Genomic DNA, 16,693 nt, shown 5'->3' on the forward strand with positions numbered 1-16,693 from the left:
ACATTTTTTCTTCTTTATACTATTTAAAATAAAAAAAATAAAAATGCATTAAAAACAAAAAAAAAAACAATAATGCATCTACTAAAATAATATACATGCAAGAATTTTATCAAAAACTACAAAATATTTGTTTTCTTTTTAATTTTCATTTCTCGTAAAAATATTTAAAAATAATTGAAATTACAATGTTTGTAACAAGTTAAGAGTTAAATCTCAAATAAACTAAAAGTAAAACATAAAAATTGTAATAAGTTATTGATAACAAAAAGAAAATGATACCAAATCATATCATCTAATAAAAAATGAAAACCTACTTTTTGGTTTGGAACACAACACAGATTTTAATAATATAAATTAAAAAAAAATCTAATTTTTTTTTACTAAGTTTGTCTGGTGGTTTAACTGATAGCGGAATTGCGGGGTTTAATGATTTTTTTACAGAATTTATCAAACTTTTAAATAATAAATATTTTTTAAAACCCAAATTGGATTACTTATCGGATAACTCATGAGTTTGCCAAGTCAGGTGTAAAAATACTGCTAGCAACCAAACTATGTGTGCTTTAAATAAAACTTGTTGTTTATGTGCTAAGCCTTGTCGTTTTTTTATTCAAATGGTAAAAAGCAAAAACAGTGTTTGAGTTTAAACATCAGTTAAAACGGTGGGTCGATTTTTCTAACAGAATTTACTTAAGGATTTATTTCATTGTAAAAATACTTGAGGATTTAAATATGGATATGTCAATAGTTGAGGGTTTATTCCATTATAGTCCCAATATATAAATAGGCTATAGTACTTTGCATTTATAAACTTCGATAATGTGTGTTGTTCTAAAACGATCAAAAACATTTTTCAACTATGTTTCACCAACGGTGGAATTTTCTTTTATTCCGATAAATAACTGTAAAAACAATATGAAAACAAAATGTAAAACTCGCGGCTAAAGCTGGAATCAGTGGTGATGCTCATCGTCTTCATCACCGTGACCATCAGGAGGACCACCTGGACCAACCACTTCTAGCTGCAACACATGCATTTTAACCAATTCAATATTTCATAAATAGCTCTTGATCTTAAGCCTTTTAGAGATTTGTCTAAGCCACCATGACTGTGTGTTTACCATTTAGAGCAAAGCTGATACGCGTTTTTAACTTACCTCAAAGTACTGTGTGCAAACCGGGCATTGAAAAGACTTTCCTTTCTCCAGCCAGAACCACACAACGTCGTGTTCATCCTCTGCAGTTTTTAATAGGAATGTCTATCAGACAACTCATTCATAGATAGTATAGTATCCTTTTCCCTTTGTTAGATACATTCAATGATGAGGTGAACTTATCGTCCTCACCACCAAGGCATCCCACAATACGCTTGTCATAGTAGGACTTTACTATAGCAGGAGCTTCCTAAGGGTAAATACAATTAGGGTATCAATAAGATGACAAATATCAAATGTTAGCCATACGAAAAATGAATGCTACTCACTCAAGAGATGAATGACATGAAAAATGTCAATTGTGTTATGCAGGGTGGCAATATTCCGCACTCCTAAATAATTTTAGTAATTCAGAAAAGATACCGAGGAATGCTAAGAAATTGAGTATCATCATCTACAGACGCTTGGACATGTTTCATGTTACAATCGATGGATATAAGGCATCATAGGCAGTGGACCAAGGTAAACTGACAAAACACAGCTCGAAGACTTGTTGGAACTCACCAAAACCCCATATACAACTCAAAAGAGTTTTATTTATCCAAGTACATTGTTCACAAGAATAAATATGACAAAAGTAATATCAAGAGTTTAATTTGACAACTGACAAGTTTAAAGTGGACATAACAGAAGTGATAGCTGCATGCAAAACAGTGCTGGGCGATGGATATGGGTAAATAAACTTAACTGGACTCAATATAATTTTATCAGTAAATACTTTGATCTATGAGATCAATGAAATATAGCTAAACTGGATTAAATGTTCAGCTACCCCGAGTTCTGTGTGAGTCTAAATATATGATGGTTAGAAACACAAACACTGATGTGGTTTAAAACTAGGCGGTGAGAATAAGATTAAGATAGAGACAGTGAGAGTGAGAGTCGCGAGATATAACAAACCTTAGTTCCAAAAGGACCTTCGGGGAAGTCAATGTCAAGCAGCCTCCTCCCCTGCATCCAAGAAAACAATAATCTGATTTATTCAACTAAAGAGAAAAACAAAAAAAACATGAGGAAGCACCTCAAGTTCAGCTTCAATCTCCTCCTTTTCGTGCCCAATTGCAATGGGCATAACATCCTCCACCTTCTTCTTCGCTATTGTCTCTACTGCAAGGATAATAACAGTCACTCACCACACAAAAAAAATTGATTAACAACGACGTGAGCATTAATTAAGATAGAACAGTGGTGAAGCGATTGAGACAATAATACGGCGATAATTGCATCGAATCCCAGTGGAAACAGAATCACAAGGAGGCGAGGAGATCTGAAAATGTAGAAACTATATAGCAATTGATATACCACCTGATTCGGAGCTGAAACAGCGAGGGATGACGGAAGAAGAAGAAGAAGAAGAAGCGAGATTACGCATGTGCCAAAACTACACAGGATACATATACAGTTAGGGTTGGGCATTTAAATTTGATTCGATTCGCTATGCGTTTCAATTCGATCCGAAAATTTCAGATATCCGTAAACTTTCGAAGCAAAGCAAATACTAAAAGTCAATAACCGTTAAAATCAAAGCAAATCACAAATATTAAAATTTTGGGAAGCGGATATCTGATCCGATCCGGCAATATATAAATACATATATATCTTGATTATATTTAATTTTTTAATGTATAAAATTATATAATTATTATTCTAACATATTTGTTATGATTTGATAAATTCTATTCACATTATTACTTGTATACAAGTATTACATAAAATGAAAAAATAACACGTAGGTGCATTGTATGAGTAATTAGTGTTAAACCAATTAATCAACAAGGTTGGAAGAAAATCGATGTTTCGATGATAATATATTGAATTATATGGCCGTTCACAAGGAATCAAGGACACGATCAAAACGTCCAATATGAAAAGACATCGAACCACAAAATTAAAAGGGTAAGAGTATATAATAATATGCAAAAGGCAAGAATGATTCTGATTCAAGAATTGGTACAAAAGTAAAACATTTTTAGGCATTTTGACAACTTCCGATACCGAAGTGTTGTTCCAAAAGGATCAAAAACATTTTTAACTGTCTCACCAGCAGCATATGTTTTTTATTCCAGTAAAAAATAATTAAAAAAAAAAAAAGCAAAACTCGCAGCAAGGGAGAAGCCGGAATCAGTGGTGGTGCTCATCGTCTTCATCACCGTGACCATCGGGAGGTCCACCTGGACCAACCACTTCCAGCTGCATCACATACATTTTAACCGATTCAATATTCAAATTTCAACGAGTTCTTGCTCTTATCATCCTTTTACAGACTCGTCTGAGCTATGACTATTTATTTACCATTTAGAGCAAGCTAATTCGAGTTTTAACTTACCTCAAAGTACTGAGTGCAAACGGGGCATTCAAAAGACTTTCCTTTCTCCAGCCAGAACCACACAACATCGTGTTCATCCTCTGCAGTTGATCAGACCAAATCGATGGTCAGTAGATGTGTCATACGATGAAAAACATATTGTTACATCAAAATCTTGCAATGAGGCAAATAATTAACGAGAAAACCATCCATTTTATGCCTCTTCTCATCATTTTATGACCACTAAAGAGTGAAGAATGGATAAACTTACCGCCTTCACCACCAGGGCATCCCACAATTCGCTTGTCATAGTAGGACTTTACGATAGCAGGAGCTTCCTGAGAAATCAAAATTTGGTCAGCATATATGTATCAAATACATGAACAGATAATATGAAGAAAGGATGGCGTTAAAGTTAGACAAGATTCAATTAGACATGGGGAAAGTAAATGTGCTTGGTGCAAGTTGAGAGCCATAAGGGTCAGTCAGTAAACCAGCGGGACTCAATCCAATTCAATTTGGATGAGATATAAGTCACCGGATGTATGATGATCACTAAAAAACCTAAACTAGGCTAACCATTTACCACACTAGACTTAAATGAAGCACTGTTGGTTTGTTTACGAGCTCTAATGACGACGTAACGTGAAATTTGGAGACAATATCTTAAAAAGTAGACAGTAAACAAACCTTAGTTCCAAAAGGACCTTCAGGGAAATCAATGTCAAGCAGCCTCCTCCCCTGCATAAATAAAAAAAAAGAAGAAAAAAAGATTGATTTAGTCAAGTGAAGAGCTCAGAAACATTCAAAGGGGTAACAACATGATCACAGGTGAAGCTGCGGTAAAGCACACACTGTCATACTCATGGAGAGAATCACCTCAAGTTCCGCTTCAAGCTCCTCCTTTTCATGTCCAGTAGCAATGGGCATAACATCCTCCACCTTCTTCTTCCCAACGGTCTCCACTGCAAAGGTATTAAAAGTCATTCACTCTCTAATAGTATCAAATTAGGTAGACAGAGTCCAATACTAGAGATCATAAACTTAAATTCAATAGCGACATTAATTTGGTTCTGTTAGGTAACGCATTAACAATCTCAGAGACCAATACAAATTTTTATGAATATATATAAGAGATAACAGCGAACGATACCTAATGATTATTATACAGCGAGATCTGGAAAAAGTGTAGCAGCGATACCTGATTCGGAGCTGAAATGACGAGAGATAACGGAAGAAGAAGCGGGATTGGATGCGAGATAGAACCTCAAGGGTCTCACGGCGGTGGTGGCTACGGATCGACGAGGAGAAGCAGCGGCGACATCGGAGGCTAGGGTTTTGAGTCCAGAGGAGACGATTCTTCTCCACATGATTATTTGTTGTGTGTCGTGAATATCTCAGGTCACCCCTCCCGACTCCAAATATTATTAGCGAGCGAATCTGGAATCTCTTCTCACCGATGCGATGCTGCTTTCTCAGTTTGTTGACTTTTGGGACGGAAAAAAAAAAAAAGAAAGTCTCCTCACTCTTTTTTAACTCGTACGTGAGAAAAACTACGCACGTGTCAATCGCTTTTACTTGTTCTGTATAAATGGTAATGCTGCCTAGCCAGGGTTCGAACGTTAGAACCTGAATTAGATAAAATCTTGAATGTGTCAGCTTTTGATCTTAAATATATAAATAGGCTATAGTACTTTGCATTTATAAACTTCGATCATGTGTGTTGTTCTAAAACGATCAAAAACATTTTTCAACTATGTTTCACCAACGTTTGGATTTTTTTTTATTTCGATAAATAACTGTAAAAAAATATATGATAACAAAATGTAAAACTTGCGGCTAATTGAGAAGCTGGAATCAGTAGTGGTGATGCTCATCGTCTTCATCACCGTGACCATCAGGAGGTCCACCTGGACCAACCACTTCTAGCTGCAACACATGCATTTTAACCAATTCAATATTTTCATAAATAGCTCTTGATCTAATCCTTTTAGAGATCTGTCTGAGGCATGACTGTGTGTTTACCATTAGCTGATACGAGTTTTAACTTACCTCAAAGTACTGAGTGCAAACCGGGCATTCAAAAGACTTTCCTTTCTCCAGCCAGAACCACACAACGTCGTGTTCATCCTCTGCAGTTTTCAATTGGAATGTCTATCAGACAACTCATTCATAGATAGAGTATCCTTTGGTTTGTTAGATACATTCAATGATGAGGTGAACTTACCGCCCTCACCACCAGGGCATCCCACAATACGCTTGTCATAGTAGGAATTTACTATAGCAGGAGCTTCCTAAGGGTAAATACAATTAGGGTATCAATAAGATGACAAACATCAAATGTTAGCCATACGAAAAATGAATGCTACTCACTCAAGAGATGAATGACATGAAAAATGTCAATTGTGTTATGCAGCATGCAATATATTCTGCACTCCTAAATGATTTTAGTAATTTGACAATTGACAAGATTAAAGTGGACATAACAGAAGTGATAGCTGCACGCAAGACAGTGCTGGGCGATGGATATGAGTGAATAAACTTAACCGGACTCAATATAATTTTATCAGTAAATATTTTGATCAATGAGATCAATGAAATAAGCTAAACTGGATTAAATGTTTAGCTACCCCGAGTTAGTGTGAATCTAAATATATGATGGTTAGAAACACTGATGTGGTGTAAAACTAGGCGGTGTGAATAAGATCAAGATAGAGACAGTTAGAGTCGAGAACAATGTGTTTAAATAGAAATATAACAAACCTTAGTTCCAAAAGGACCTTCGGGGAAGTCAATGTCAAGCAGCCTCCTCCCCTGCATCCAAGAAAACAATAATCTGATTTATTCAACTAAAGAACAAAACAAAAAACACGAGGAAGGAAGCACCTCAAGTTCAGCTTCAAGCTCCTCCTTCTCGTGCCCAGTTGCAATGGGCATAACATCCTCCACCTTCTTCTTCGCTATTGTCTCTACTGCAAAGTAAAAGGATAATAACAGTCACTCACCACACAAAAAAAAAACTTGGATTAACAACGACGTGAGCATTAATTAAGATAGAACAGTGGTGAAGCGATTGAGATGATAATACGGCGATATTTGCATCGAATCGCAGCATAAACAGAATCACAAGGAGGCGGCGAGGAGATCTAAAAATGTAAAAACTATATAGCAATTGATATACCACCTGATTCGGAGCTGAAACAGCGAGGGGCGACGGAAGAAGAAGAAGAAGCGGGACTGTCAGCGCGATGGAAGTGAACGGGTCTCGCGGTGGTGGTGGCTATTGAACGACGAGGAGAAGCAGCGGCGACATCGGCGACTAGGGCTTTGAGATGAGAGGATACGATTCTTCTCCACATGGTGTGATGAATGGTCGAGTAGAGATTGTTTGTTTTGTGATCTCAGGTCACACCTCAGCGAACGTTTTTCTTCTTCTCCGATGCTCCTTTTTTTTAGTGGCCGGCACTTTGGGAGAAACTGAATATTTCTAAATTGGAATTGGTCACTCTTATTTGAAATTAACGCGTATTTACATTACGCACGTGTCAAACTACAGGATACACAGTGAGTGATAGTGATGATTTTATACATCTACTAAATTAATTACCTAAACTATTATTCGAGAAATTGCGTTTTTTTTACAAATTGTTTATACGCTTTAAACTATATGAAAATATAGTAACAAATTCAGTCTGAATTCATATTTAAAATAAATTATATATTTAATAAACCTCTAATAAAATAATATTTATTGGTATATCCTAAGATATAATATTTAAATTAAAATATTTTTTAACTTTTATGTACACAATTTAATTTATAAGAGAACCAAAATCTGAGTGATGTATATGCTTATATGATTATGATACTGTTGTACCAATTGATAATTGTAGGAGAAAAGGTTGTAGTTTAAGATTTGGGTAAAGTTAATATCTATACAAAAACATTTATTTTTCTCTTATAAATGTATTAAAATATTTTTTCAACAACAATGTATGAAAATATTTCATCATTAAACATATTATGATTATTTTCTTTAACCCTTCTCTCGCAATAAACTTCAGTATACAATCTACTGTAGTATAAATTTTATTGTTTAAACTTAACGTGTTTGTTTCTCTCGTTTTATTGTTTTGGGTGTTTCTGATTAACGTTTTTGGGTGTGTTCATACTAAAACAGCCAGAAAAGAAGAAAAACAAGTTCAGAGGGGACTTGACTCATTAACTAACTATTTGCAAAGGTCGATGGATATACTCGGGTAGTGTTTTCCTTTTGGCAATATAGTTTGAACAACGTCAGAAGCTGCCAAATCGTTTATGTACCCCTATGTCCTAATTCCGAAATCAGCATCAGAGCGGGTGAGAGTATTAAGTTAATGCCACCTAAAGACACAAAAGGGGCATTAACTTAAGTTCCAAAAACCTTAACCCAAATTCGAACATGTGATCTCTTTATGCTGCTGGGACAATGGGCTTGCATCTTACTCCTATCCTCTGACGTTTTTAGGGGTTTTTCTTGTGAAGATGATGTTAATTTCCTTCGCTTGTTCCTGTAATGGATGAAGAAAGAAACTAAGAAAGATTGTAATTGATGTAAAAACATGTGTGAAAAGAGAAGAAAGAAAATACCTCTAGTAACCTCTTCCACTTCCCTTCTGACTTTGCATGCAGGGCTTTCCATTCCACCGCCAGCTCGTGTACAATGTGGTTTGGCTGCGTGCAGTGTGCTGTAGAAACGGCATTTCTCTTTTAAACAAAAACAAAGCTGTGTGAGACCATGGTTTGCTACTTTGGAGACAATGTTCAAAAAGAAAGCAAAAAACGTTTTGACATGACAATTGCAACACCTTACTTTAGAAATCGACATCAGAGCCCTATCCACCAGCCTCTGATGTCCAGTAAAGCTTCCACATTCTCCGACTTCCTTTGGGAAATCTCTGCTACCCACTAGAGGCCTACAAAAAAGGATCATATAAGAAGAAAAAGGAAAGAAAAAGGATTGATGAAATTTGCGCATCTGTGAGAGATAGAACGTGACATAGCAACCTCTGGTCATCTAACATCAGGCACTCTCTGGTTAACCGGGATATAGCATTATCAGCTGCCTTTTTGGTGTAAAAAATCACGAGAGCTCTCCCTAATTAGAAAATGCAGTTAGCTTTGTTGTCCTTGCCGCTTATTTTTCTTTTCTTTAATAATGTCGGAACTTTAAGGTAGGTTTAAAGCAGGCATACCAATATGTGGATTGGAAACAAGACTTGCTGGGATCATCTTTGCATCAACTCGTTCCTTGAGAGCTTGCCTACAAAGATTCTGCACGCAACAATATAATCAAACGGCGATGAGTGTCACTGTATTTTGAAATCTTTTGCATAAACATTGTCTAGGATGCTGAAACAATAGTTCTCAAATATCATTCTAGAAAATATGGCAACAAATGTATACCATCGAGATCTCTATCTCAAAACTAATTGAGTGAGATTCCTAATATGCCACGTCAAGATGAAAGCTCTTTTAGCAACATTCATCATGAACTAAATAACAATGGAATCGTTTGCATACCCATTTTTTCAGAACAACCTAAGATCATGGATGTAGTGATGTCATTTATATAATAGATTATGTCCTTATTTTCAATGTAGGACCGCATACCTCCACCTCAATCGATGTGTATGATGGTTCCAGGTTTTCAAACAAGACCAACCTTTCTGTTTCAATAGCTCTTTTTAGTTCCTCCTCAAAATTCTGGGGAAAATATATATAGCAGTGTTAAATGAAAAAACCAGTGTTTAGTATATATAGTTTTCTGTGAACTTCAATATTAATTTCCTTCGCCTGGTTTCGTGTCATGAAAGCCATCAGCTTGTAAAACATTGTTTCAGATTCTTCTCTGACGCAAAAACATTATTGTAATACATCTGGCCAACGTGAGAGGAAAAGCCATAGTTAAGGCGTCAAAGAACTTACTAGTCTCTTGTACCAGCTGCTTCTACCCTGTAAGGCAGATAAAAGGAGAAAATAAATTTCATGAGTGAATACTATCAAAATATAGACTATGAACAATCTATGTCATAAGAAGAAAATAACTAGTTCATTTCACAAAAGTTTGTGATGTTACATCGTTAACGTTTCTCTTAGCTACTCCACTGAAATAGAGACAATACTTACAATTGTCTGACTTGGAGCTTTGTCTACAATAGGCGGATTTTTGGTGAGTTTCTTCTCTCCAGGTTCAGGGAAGCAATCTGAATCTGGAGTATTGAGTACAAGCTTCCTCGTTTTAGAAGGTTTGTGATCACCTGATGAAACTGAGCCAAGTGGACTCCCCAATGGTGTGGTTTTGGTTTTCAGACCTCTTGACGTAATATCAGCAATTACACTTGTCTGACTTGGAGCTTTATCTACAAGAGGCGGATTTTTGGTGACTTTCTTCTCTCCTGGTTCAGGGAAACAATCTGAATCTGGAGTATTGAGTACAAGCTTCCTCCTTTTAGCAGGTTTGTGATCACCCGATGAACCTGAGCGAAGTGGACTCCCCAATGGTGCGGTTTTGGTTTTCAGACCCCTTGACGTAATATCAGTATTGACAGGAGGGTATTTCTTCACATGTACACGATCAGCCGACATTTCTGGCACAATGAAAGGTTAAGTGTCATTCTGTTCTGTCTATTGCACAACTATAAATGACATTATAACAAGGGTTGAAAAGATAGGAAAAAAGGATCAACCTTTCTTTACTGGGCTTGTTCTACACGTCAGCTTTCCATCTCTGTCGTAGTTTTTCTCCAACCGCGACTCTGAACGAAAAGATTTCACCGGATCTGCGCTTGAGTTTGGGCGTTTTAGAGGGTCCGTATCTATTCTCTGGTTGAAGAACTTCTCAACTGCATTATCAGAGGCAGTTGAAAGTAAAATTACCTTTCGTTAGTTCCACATCCGAAGAGCATTAGTTATTGAACAACAAACCTCTAATTCCAGCTATTGCATCTGCAAAGTCCGCTGATATAATCTTCCGTTTTGTATCGAAGGTGCGGGAGAAAACATAGCGAGCATCCCTCAACTCCCTTCTTGTTGGTAATGGGTTCCTTCTGTCATCTGATAAGCATACAACACTGCACTTCCCCAAGATCGTATCCTACACCAACAAAAAACAGACAAGATCTTACATATAGAGTAACCATATCATCACCAATTAATAAGAAGAGGTAAGGAGATGGAAACTCACCACATCGTTGATATTGTAAACCCCAGGGTCATCACCACAAGCGAGAAACAGCTCATCCCACTGCGGCACATAATCTCTCAAGTAGCTGCGGATGTCCATAGGTCGGAAAAACCAAAGGACCTTGACTTTCTTCTCGCCTGATGAAGTCTCATACATCCTGATAAGCTTCCCGATAGAGGTCTCGCACTGACCATGGATCTGAAAGTAAGCACAGTCGAAGAGACGGTACTCGATGTCCTCAAAGGTAAAGGATTCGTAAAAGCTAACGCTTTTATCGGTCCGTCCCACAGCTTTCTTATCTCCCCACTTGAAGTCAGGGTGTTGCTCTTCTCCACGGTTACTCTTTGGTTGCAACATAAAACAAATCCTCCTAGAGAGAAGAAGACCATGAACAAATATTGTTAAAAAAAAAAGAAAAAATAATTACGAATTGATTTCACAACTCAAAACGTTTCATAGCCACGAAACAGATCCTATGGCTCTTCTAGAAGATGACAATGTCCCAGACGATTACTGTGTAAACCGATCGAGAGTAGGATTCTTCGACCTAGAAACGGTGCAAATAGATGAAACAGTGACGATAAATCTGCAAAAATCGTTGCGTGGTACTTCGGAAACAGCTCAACGTTTCTTAAAATCCCTAAAGAAGCAGCGATTTCGAAACCAGAGGAGGGAGAGGGAGAAGGAAGCTCACCGGAAAGCTGGTGAGCTGGTTATGGGCGGCCGATCAAAGTGAGAATGTGAAAACGACGTGAAAACTAGGTAGATGAGCTTTTATTCCGGCGATTTTAGGTCACCGGAGAGAGCAAACATGGATTTTTGGAGGTTTTGTATGTACTGAGAAAAGAAACAAAGAGCCTAACGATGATGCTTCATGGAAATTTCTGGAATAACTTAATTACGAATTAATTTACTGTAATTAGTAAGTTTTAATCATCTTTTGATGACTCTGTTTTCTCTGACTCAACGTCTCTGTCTTTCCTTATATAAACATGGAGGAAGAGGAACTAAGCTATTTAACTTTAACTAATCCCATCTTTTATTTTTTTTACTTTAATATCTCTTTAATGTACATAATTTATGAGCTGTAATTATGGATATAATCTTAAAACCTTGAGTTGAGATAAAAAAACACACACAGAGTGTTCAAAAAAAAAGAAAAAAAGATATAAACACACACGCAGAGAAGACCATTGGGTAATGCATGACCTCGGTTTGAATAATTTCAACGAATATCGTTTGATTGGTTACTTTTATTTGAAACATTTGTATACATATAAGATTTGGCACCAAAGATGCGCTTATTGGACATTTGACCAATATACCCTTTAACTACCTCACACGTTTGGAAAGGAAAATGAGCAAACTCTCTCAGAGAGGGCTATAAACCCTAGGCAGGCCAGCTGGCATTAAACCCTAAAGGTTATTTTGTCGCTTCTATCTCCGCCGGTAAAACTCCGTCGTACTGTAAGCTTCAACTCTCTCTCTCTCTCTCTCAAACGCCGTTTCTATTTCCGCGTTCAACGTATTAGCCTCGATTGAAGGAAGTTATGTATTCGATTTCGAAGATCCTGCGAAGGTATAAAAAGCTTATTTACTTAGCTTTGTTCATTTCTTTAGTGTGTGATTTTGATTTAAATTTTTTTTTTCTATTAACTGTGTCTTTTTAGGAGTTCAAGATTTAGTCTTGCGCTTTCTTCGTTTGGTGCTGTTAGTAAGCTAGAGATACCAACTGGTACCAAAGAAAGTGTTTTCAGAGCATCTGGATTGAATTTTAGCAACCAATCACAAGGTTTAGTCAGACGCTATTCCGTTAGAGATGTGTTCTCACGCTTCATTGGCATCAACAAGCTCTCCTCTGTAGCTGATGTTAAAGGAGATGAGGAAGAGAAGGAGGCCTTTCCTGTTTCTAGGGATGTAGCAGAGGGAGTTGAAGATGATTCTGTATTCGATTCTGAGCTTGGTAGTGACTCAGAAGCGTGTGATGATGATCTTGAAGTTGAAGTGGAGCATTCAAACAAGGGGAAAGCTAAAAAGACCAGAGGACGATGTGAGCTGTATGACTCCATTGTTGCGTATAAATCAGTGAAGCATGTTCTTGAACAGTGGGTTAAAGAAGGCAAAGATTTGAGTCAAGCAGAGGTTTCTCTCGCTGTTCACAACCTGCGTAAACGCAGATCCTACGCTATGTGTTTGCAGCTGTGGGAGTGGCTGCGAGCTAACACACAGTTCGAGTTCACAGAAGCAAACTACGCCTCTCAGTTGGATTTGGTGGCTAAGGTGCATAGTTTGCAAAAAGCTGAAGCCTTTCTGAATGATATTCCAGAATCTTCCAGAGGGGAAGTAGTCTACAGAACGCTGCTTGCAAACTGTGTCCTTAAGCTCCACGTGAAAAGAGCGGAAGACCTTTTCAACAAAATGAGAGAACTCAAGTTCCCAACGAGCGTGTTCGCTTGCAACCAGCTGCTTCTCCTCTACAGCAAGCACGACAGGAAGAAGATACCTGATGTTTTGCTACTCATGGAGAAAGAAAACATCAAGCCCACTCGCGGAACCTATCAGTTCCTAATCAACAGTAAAGGTTTATCCGGGGACATAGCTGGAATGGAGAAGCTAGTGGAGACGATGAAGGAGGAAGGCATTAAGCTAGATCCTGAGATACAAGCTGCAGTGGCTAGGTACTACATAAGAGCGGGGCGTAAAGAGCGAGCAGAGGAAGTTATGAAGGAGATTGAAGGGGAAGGACTGGACCAAGCTCCATGGGTGTGCCGTTCGTTGCTCCCTCTTTACGCAGAGATAGGAGACAAGGAGAACGTGAGAAGGCTGAGTAGGTTCGTTGAACAAGCGTTGAGGTATGATAATAGTATCGCTGCTATCAAAGCGTGGGGAAAGCTGAAGGAGATCGAGGAAGCAGAGGCGGTGTTTGATAAACTCGTGGAGAAGTACAAACTCGTCCCCATGCTGCCGTACTTTTCTCTCATGGAGATATACACTGAGAACAAGATGCTGACGAAAGGCAAAAACCTTGTCAAAAGAATTGCTAGTGCAGGGGTCAAGATCGGCCCTTCGACATGGCACGCGCTTGTGAAGCTTTACATCAAAGCAGGGGAAGTTGGAAAAGCTGAGATGATATTGAACAAAGCGACGAAGGATAACAAGATGAGACCGTTGTTTATTTCTTACATGGTGATACTCGAGGAGTACGCGAAGAGAGGGAATGTTCATAACGCGGAGAAGGTTTTCATGAGGATGAAGAGGGCAGGGTATGCAGCTCAGCTAATGCAGTATGAGACTGTGCTTTTGGCTTATGTGAATGCTAAAACGCCTGCTTATGGGATGAATGAGAGGATGAAGGTGGATAATGTGTTCCCGAACAAGAGTCTTGCTGCGAAGCTTGCTCATGTTGATCCGTTTAGAAAGAGTCCAGTGTCTGCTTTACTTGACGAGTGATGACCATTGTTTAGTTGTCCTAAGTGTTTTTATTGTAATTCTTCTGCTAAGCTTAGAGGATAAGAAACTTGAGGATTCGTTTTAATTCAAATCAAAAATTTCTTATCAAGTTATGGTTGTGTAATTTTAGGAAAATTAGAGATGTGGAAAAGGTGTTCATTAGTTTGCAAAGAGGATTGTCAGAAACTGGCCTGCTAAATATTTTAATAAGCCCAATGTATTGATCTGTATTCGAATACATGCGATATTAGGAGAAGCAAACCGAATCGAATCAAGTTAAACCAAAGTAGAAAACCGGTTTGAAAAATTCAAAAAAAAAAGAATTGTGCGGTGAGCGTGGATCGAACACGCGACCTTCAGATCTTCAGTCTGACGCTCTCCCAACTGAGCTATCCCCGCTTGTTGTTCATTGACAATAGTGACTACACTTAAATAACAATTATAATTTTAATCGTTTTGAGTTCGTCTCTTCCGATAAAAAGGGTAAAACGCAGAAGCGGCACGACGAAGAGAAAATCAGCGGTGGTGACTAATCAAAGATGAAATCATTCAAGGAAGAATTGACGTTGGGTTCGTGGCTATTTTACGATTCGATTTCGATCTGCTAATGGTTTCTTCCTGGTTTATTGAATTCACCTCGTCTCTTTTACCGTTGCAGATGAAAGGCTCGCGGAATCGAGGGAGATCATCGCCAAGTACCCTACTCGGATTCCTGTAAACTCTATTCTAACCTTCTCTTCTCTTATTCCGAACGATATTTATTTCTTCATATATTTCGTATTCAATTCAATTCAATTAATTCTCTGAAATTAATTTTGGAATTCAAATGTTTTTTTGCAGGTAATTGCTGAGAAGTATTCTAAAACCGATCTGCCTGCAATCGAGAAAAAGAAGTAACTTAATTTCAAATCTGAATCTTTTCTTTTCTTTTATTTGTGTGTCTGGAAGAGATGATGTTGAGTTAAGTTGTTGTTGTTGTGTTTTAGGTTTCTGGTTCCACGAGATATGTCGGTTGGACAATTCATCTACATCTTGAGTGCTAGATTACACTTGTCTCCTGGTAAAGCCTTATTCGTCTTCGTCAACAACACTCTCCCTCAAACTGGTAAGCGTTTCTTGCTTTGCTTGCCTCAAAAACTTGTTTGTTTTTTTTTCTTTTATTAACCTCTCTCTCTCTATAAATATCTGCAGCTGCTCTGATGGATTCCATCTACGAGACTTACAAAGACGAAGATGGATTCGTTTACATGTGCTACAGCAGTGAGAAAACCTTTGGTTGATACTACCACACCATGTTTGTACATATTCCACTTCTTCATAAGCTAAGCTGTTGTTGTTCACTACTTCATAAGAGCTTGTAAGCTTATGTTGAGTACCGCTTGTTTTACCCTTGGTTCATCTCCAACAACAATATGTATTTTCCACAAAACGCTCTCTTTTGTCATCATTGTTCATCTTCTTAAGAAAGCAAAAGACAATTGATTGTGTTGCTAAGGGAAGAGTCTTTGCACTTGCTTTCCGCCGAGCACTACCAAGTGGCAAACCACCGGTAGAGTTCTGGCTACCTTTGAAGTTATCTGTATTAGATTCTTGTGCAGGCGTTCAATTTAAAACATAAGAATTAAGATTTTGGCTCTGTAAAGTAAAAGACCAAGAGATGGTCATAAAAATTTGCAAAACTTTGAGCTAAATTTTGAAAAAGGCAAGTGTCCTTATTAGTATCAATCCGTAATGCTTGTGAGATTTCACGCACTCAGCAATTCCCTAACCTGAACAAATACTCATCCTTCCTGGGCGATTTCTCTGACGTTTTCTGGGGCAACAACTATGGTCATGATCATGATTAGCCAGTACATTTTTGACAACTATGGCTGAGGTTTGGCTGCCAAGATAACACACCCAGTAAGTATCGCTACCGGATCTAGCTAGCTTTGGCATACTCGTCTTGTAGCAATTGCATACCTGAGTGCCCCTGTAGAACATCTTCACTAAAGAGTGCCAAGTACATCTTGTTTGATCCTTGCAAAGATATGCCCTGTATCCCATTAGATGGCTGCACAAAGGTGTCACCATTATTATATATACACCCCGTTCAAGCCTTTAAAGTCTCACTTTATCATCATGGTTAATGCTTGTATATTTCTGTGTCAGGAGACGCAGCATTTGAACAAAAACTTTGTATATGAACATATGTCTAAACAAGTAAATCAATTTAAGTGGGCCAAACCCCAAAGAATATCAAAGCCCAGACCTTTAAATGAGACAAATCGGTCGGTGTGTTCTCACACTCGTAATGTGAGTGCGCAATGAGAACAAACAGAAAAGCTAGATAGAGAGAATCTTAACTTTGCCATGTACGTATGGTTGTGCTAGGACAAGCTGCATTGTCACGATTATTCTAAAACGGGACCATTCATATACCACATGGAGAGAAGGATACTACATTACAAACAATCGAAACAGAGAGACTATGATTTATTTGTCCTTTTTAGCTCCATA

At 37.8% G+C, this 16,693-nt stretch overlaps 6 protein-coding genes and 1 non-coding gene across 11 annotated transcripts; 2 read left to right on the top strand and 5 right to left on the bottom strand.

Annotated features, from left to right (window-relative positions):
* Positions 1–745: 745 nt before the first annotated feature.
* On the bottom strand, positions 746–2,791 carry LOC111198230 (cytochrome c oxidase subunit 5b-1, mitochondrial-like). 2 transcript variants are annotated; one of them, XM_048779815.1, is made up of 6 exons: positions 2,520–2,791; positions 2,236–2,318; positions 2,115–2,165; positions 1,347–1,404; positions 1,158–1,237; positions 746–1,022 (listed from the first exon to the last, which is right to left on the bottom strand). In XM_048779815.1, the coding sequence occupies exons 1-6, from the start codon at positions 2,584–2,586 to the stop codon at positions 954–956; spliced, it is 408 nt and encodes a 135-aa protein (XP_048635772.1). In that variant the 5' UTR covers positions 2,587–2,791; the 3' UTR covers positions 746–953. The 2 variants fall into 2 exon arrangements, with proteins under 2 accessions (XP_048635772.1, XP_048635771.1); XM_048779814.1 differs by having other exon boundaries at positions 2,236–2,321; positions 2,520–2,753.
* Positions 2,792–3,102: 311 nt separating this feature from the next.
* Positions 3,103–5,172, bottom strand: LOC106406037 (cytochrome c oxidase subunit 5b-1, mitochondrial). The gene is made up of 6 exons (XM_048779812.1): positions 4,721–5,172; positions 4,399–4,484; positions 4,210–4,260; positions 3,791–3,857; positions 3,541–3,620; positions 3,103–3,404 (listed from the first exon to the last, which is right to left on the bottom strand). The coding sequence occupies exons 1-6, from the start codon at positions 4,887–4,889 to the stop codon at positions 3,336–3,338; spliced, it is 522 nt and encodes a 173-aa protein (XP_048635769.1). The 5' UTR covers positions 4,890–5,172; the 3' UTR covers positions 3,103–3,335.
* Positions 5,173–5,254: 82 nt separating this feature from the next.
* LOC106406036 (cytochrome c oxidase subunit 5b-1, mitochondrial-like) lies at positions 5,255–7,011 on the bottom strand. Of its 2 annotated transcripts, none has more exons than XM_013846624.3 (6): positions 6,704–7,011; positions 6,406–6,488; positions 6,283–6,333; positions 5,747–5,813; positions 5,572–5,651; positions 5,255–5,448 (listed from the first exon to the last, which is right to left on the bottom strand). In XM_013846624.3, the coding sequence occupies exons 1-6, from the start codon at positions 6,876–6,878 to the stop codon at positions 5,377–5,379; spliced, it is 528 nt and encodes a 175-aa protein (XP_013702078.2). In that variant the 5' UTR covers positions 6,879–7,011; the 3' UTR covers positions 5,255–5,376. The 2 variants fall into 2 exon arrangements, with proteins under 2 accessions (XP_013702078.2, XP_013702077.2); XM_013846623.3 differs by having other exon boundaries at positions 6,406–6,491; positions 6,704–7,009.
* A 754-nt stretch (positions 7,012–7,765) lies between these two features.
* On the bottom strand, positions 7,766–11,831 carry LOC106405558 (protein ANTI-SILENCING 1). 3 transcript variants are annotated; one of them, XM_013846079.3, is made up of 12 exons: positions 11,439–11,831; positions 10,745–11,114; positions 10,486–10,654; positions 10,248–10,403; positions 9,688–10,148; positions 9,487–9,513; positions 9,172–9,264; positions 8,754–8,832; positions 8,566–8,656; positions 8,367–8,474; positions 8,149–8,265; positions 7,766–8,069 (listed from the first exon to the last, which is right to left on the bottom strand). In XM_013846079.3, the coding sequence occupies exons 2-11, from the start codon at positions 11,099–11,101 to the stop codon at positions 8,151–8,153; spliced, it is 1,656 nt and encodes a 551-aa protein (XP_013701533.1). In that variant the 5' UTR covers positions 11,102–11,114; positions 11,439–11,831; the 3' UTR covers positions 7,766–8,069; positions 8,149–8,150. The 3 variants fall into 3 exon arrangements, with proteins under 3 accessions (XP_013701533.1, XP_022575399.1, XP_013701532.1); XM_013846078.3 differs by having other exon boundaries at positions 7,770–8,069; positions 8,372–8,474; positions 11,439–11,749; XM_022719678.2 differs by lacking the exon at positions 9,172–9,264 and having other exon boundaries at positions 7,768–8,069; positions 8,372–8,474; positions 11,439–11,763.
* A 210-nt stretch (positions 11,832–12,041) lies between these two features.
* LOC106403073 (pentatricopeptide repeat-containing protein At3g15590, mitochondrial-like) lies at positions 12,042–14,303 on the top strand. The gene is made up of 2 exons (XM_013843922.3): positions 12,042–12,323; positions 12,415–14,303. Exons 1-2 carry the CDS (start codon positions 12,295–12,297, stop codon positions 14,192–14,194), a joined length of 1,809 nt encoding a protein of 602 aa, XP_013699376.2. The 5' UTR covers positions 12,042–12,294; the 3' UTR covers positions 14,195–14,303.
* Positions 14,304–14,520: 217 nt separating this feature from the next.
* On the bottom strand, positions 14,521–14,593 carry TRNAF-GAA. The gene has a single exon. It is a non-coding gene; the product is annotated as a tRNA-Phe (tRNA).
* A 47-nt stretch (positions 14,594–14,640) lies between these two features.
* LOC106404501 (autophagy-related protein 8i) lies at positions 14,641–15,688 on the top strand. The gene is made up of 5 exons (XM_013845227.3): positions 14,641–14,764; positions 14,853–14,908; positions 15,035–15,087; positions 15,181–15,299; positions 15,386–15,688. Exons 1-5 carry the CDS (start codon positions 14,734–14,736, stop codon positions 15,472–15,474), a joined length of 348 nt encoding a protein of 115 aa, XP_013700681.1. The 5' UTR covers positions 14,641–14,733; the 3' UTR covers positions 15,475–15,688.
* The last annotated feature ends 1,005 nt before the right edge of the window (positions 15,689–16,693 follow it).

The sequence above is a fragment of the Brassica napus genome, chromosome A5 (assembly GCF_020379485.1).
Source record: "Brassica napus cultivar Da-Ae chromosome A5, Da-Ae, whole genome shotgun sequence".
Classification (NCBI taxonomy): Eukaryota; Viridiplantae; Streptophyta; class Magnoliopsida; order Brassicales; family Brassicaceae; genus Brassica; species Brassica napus.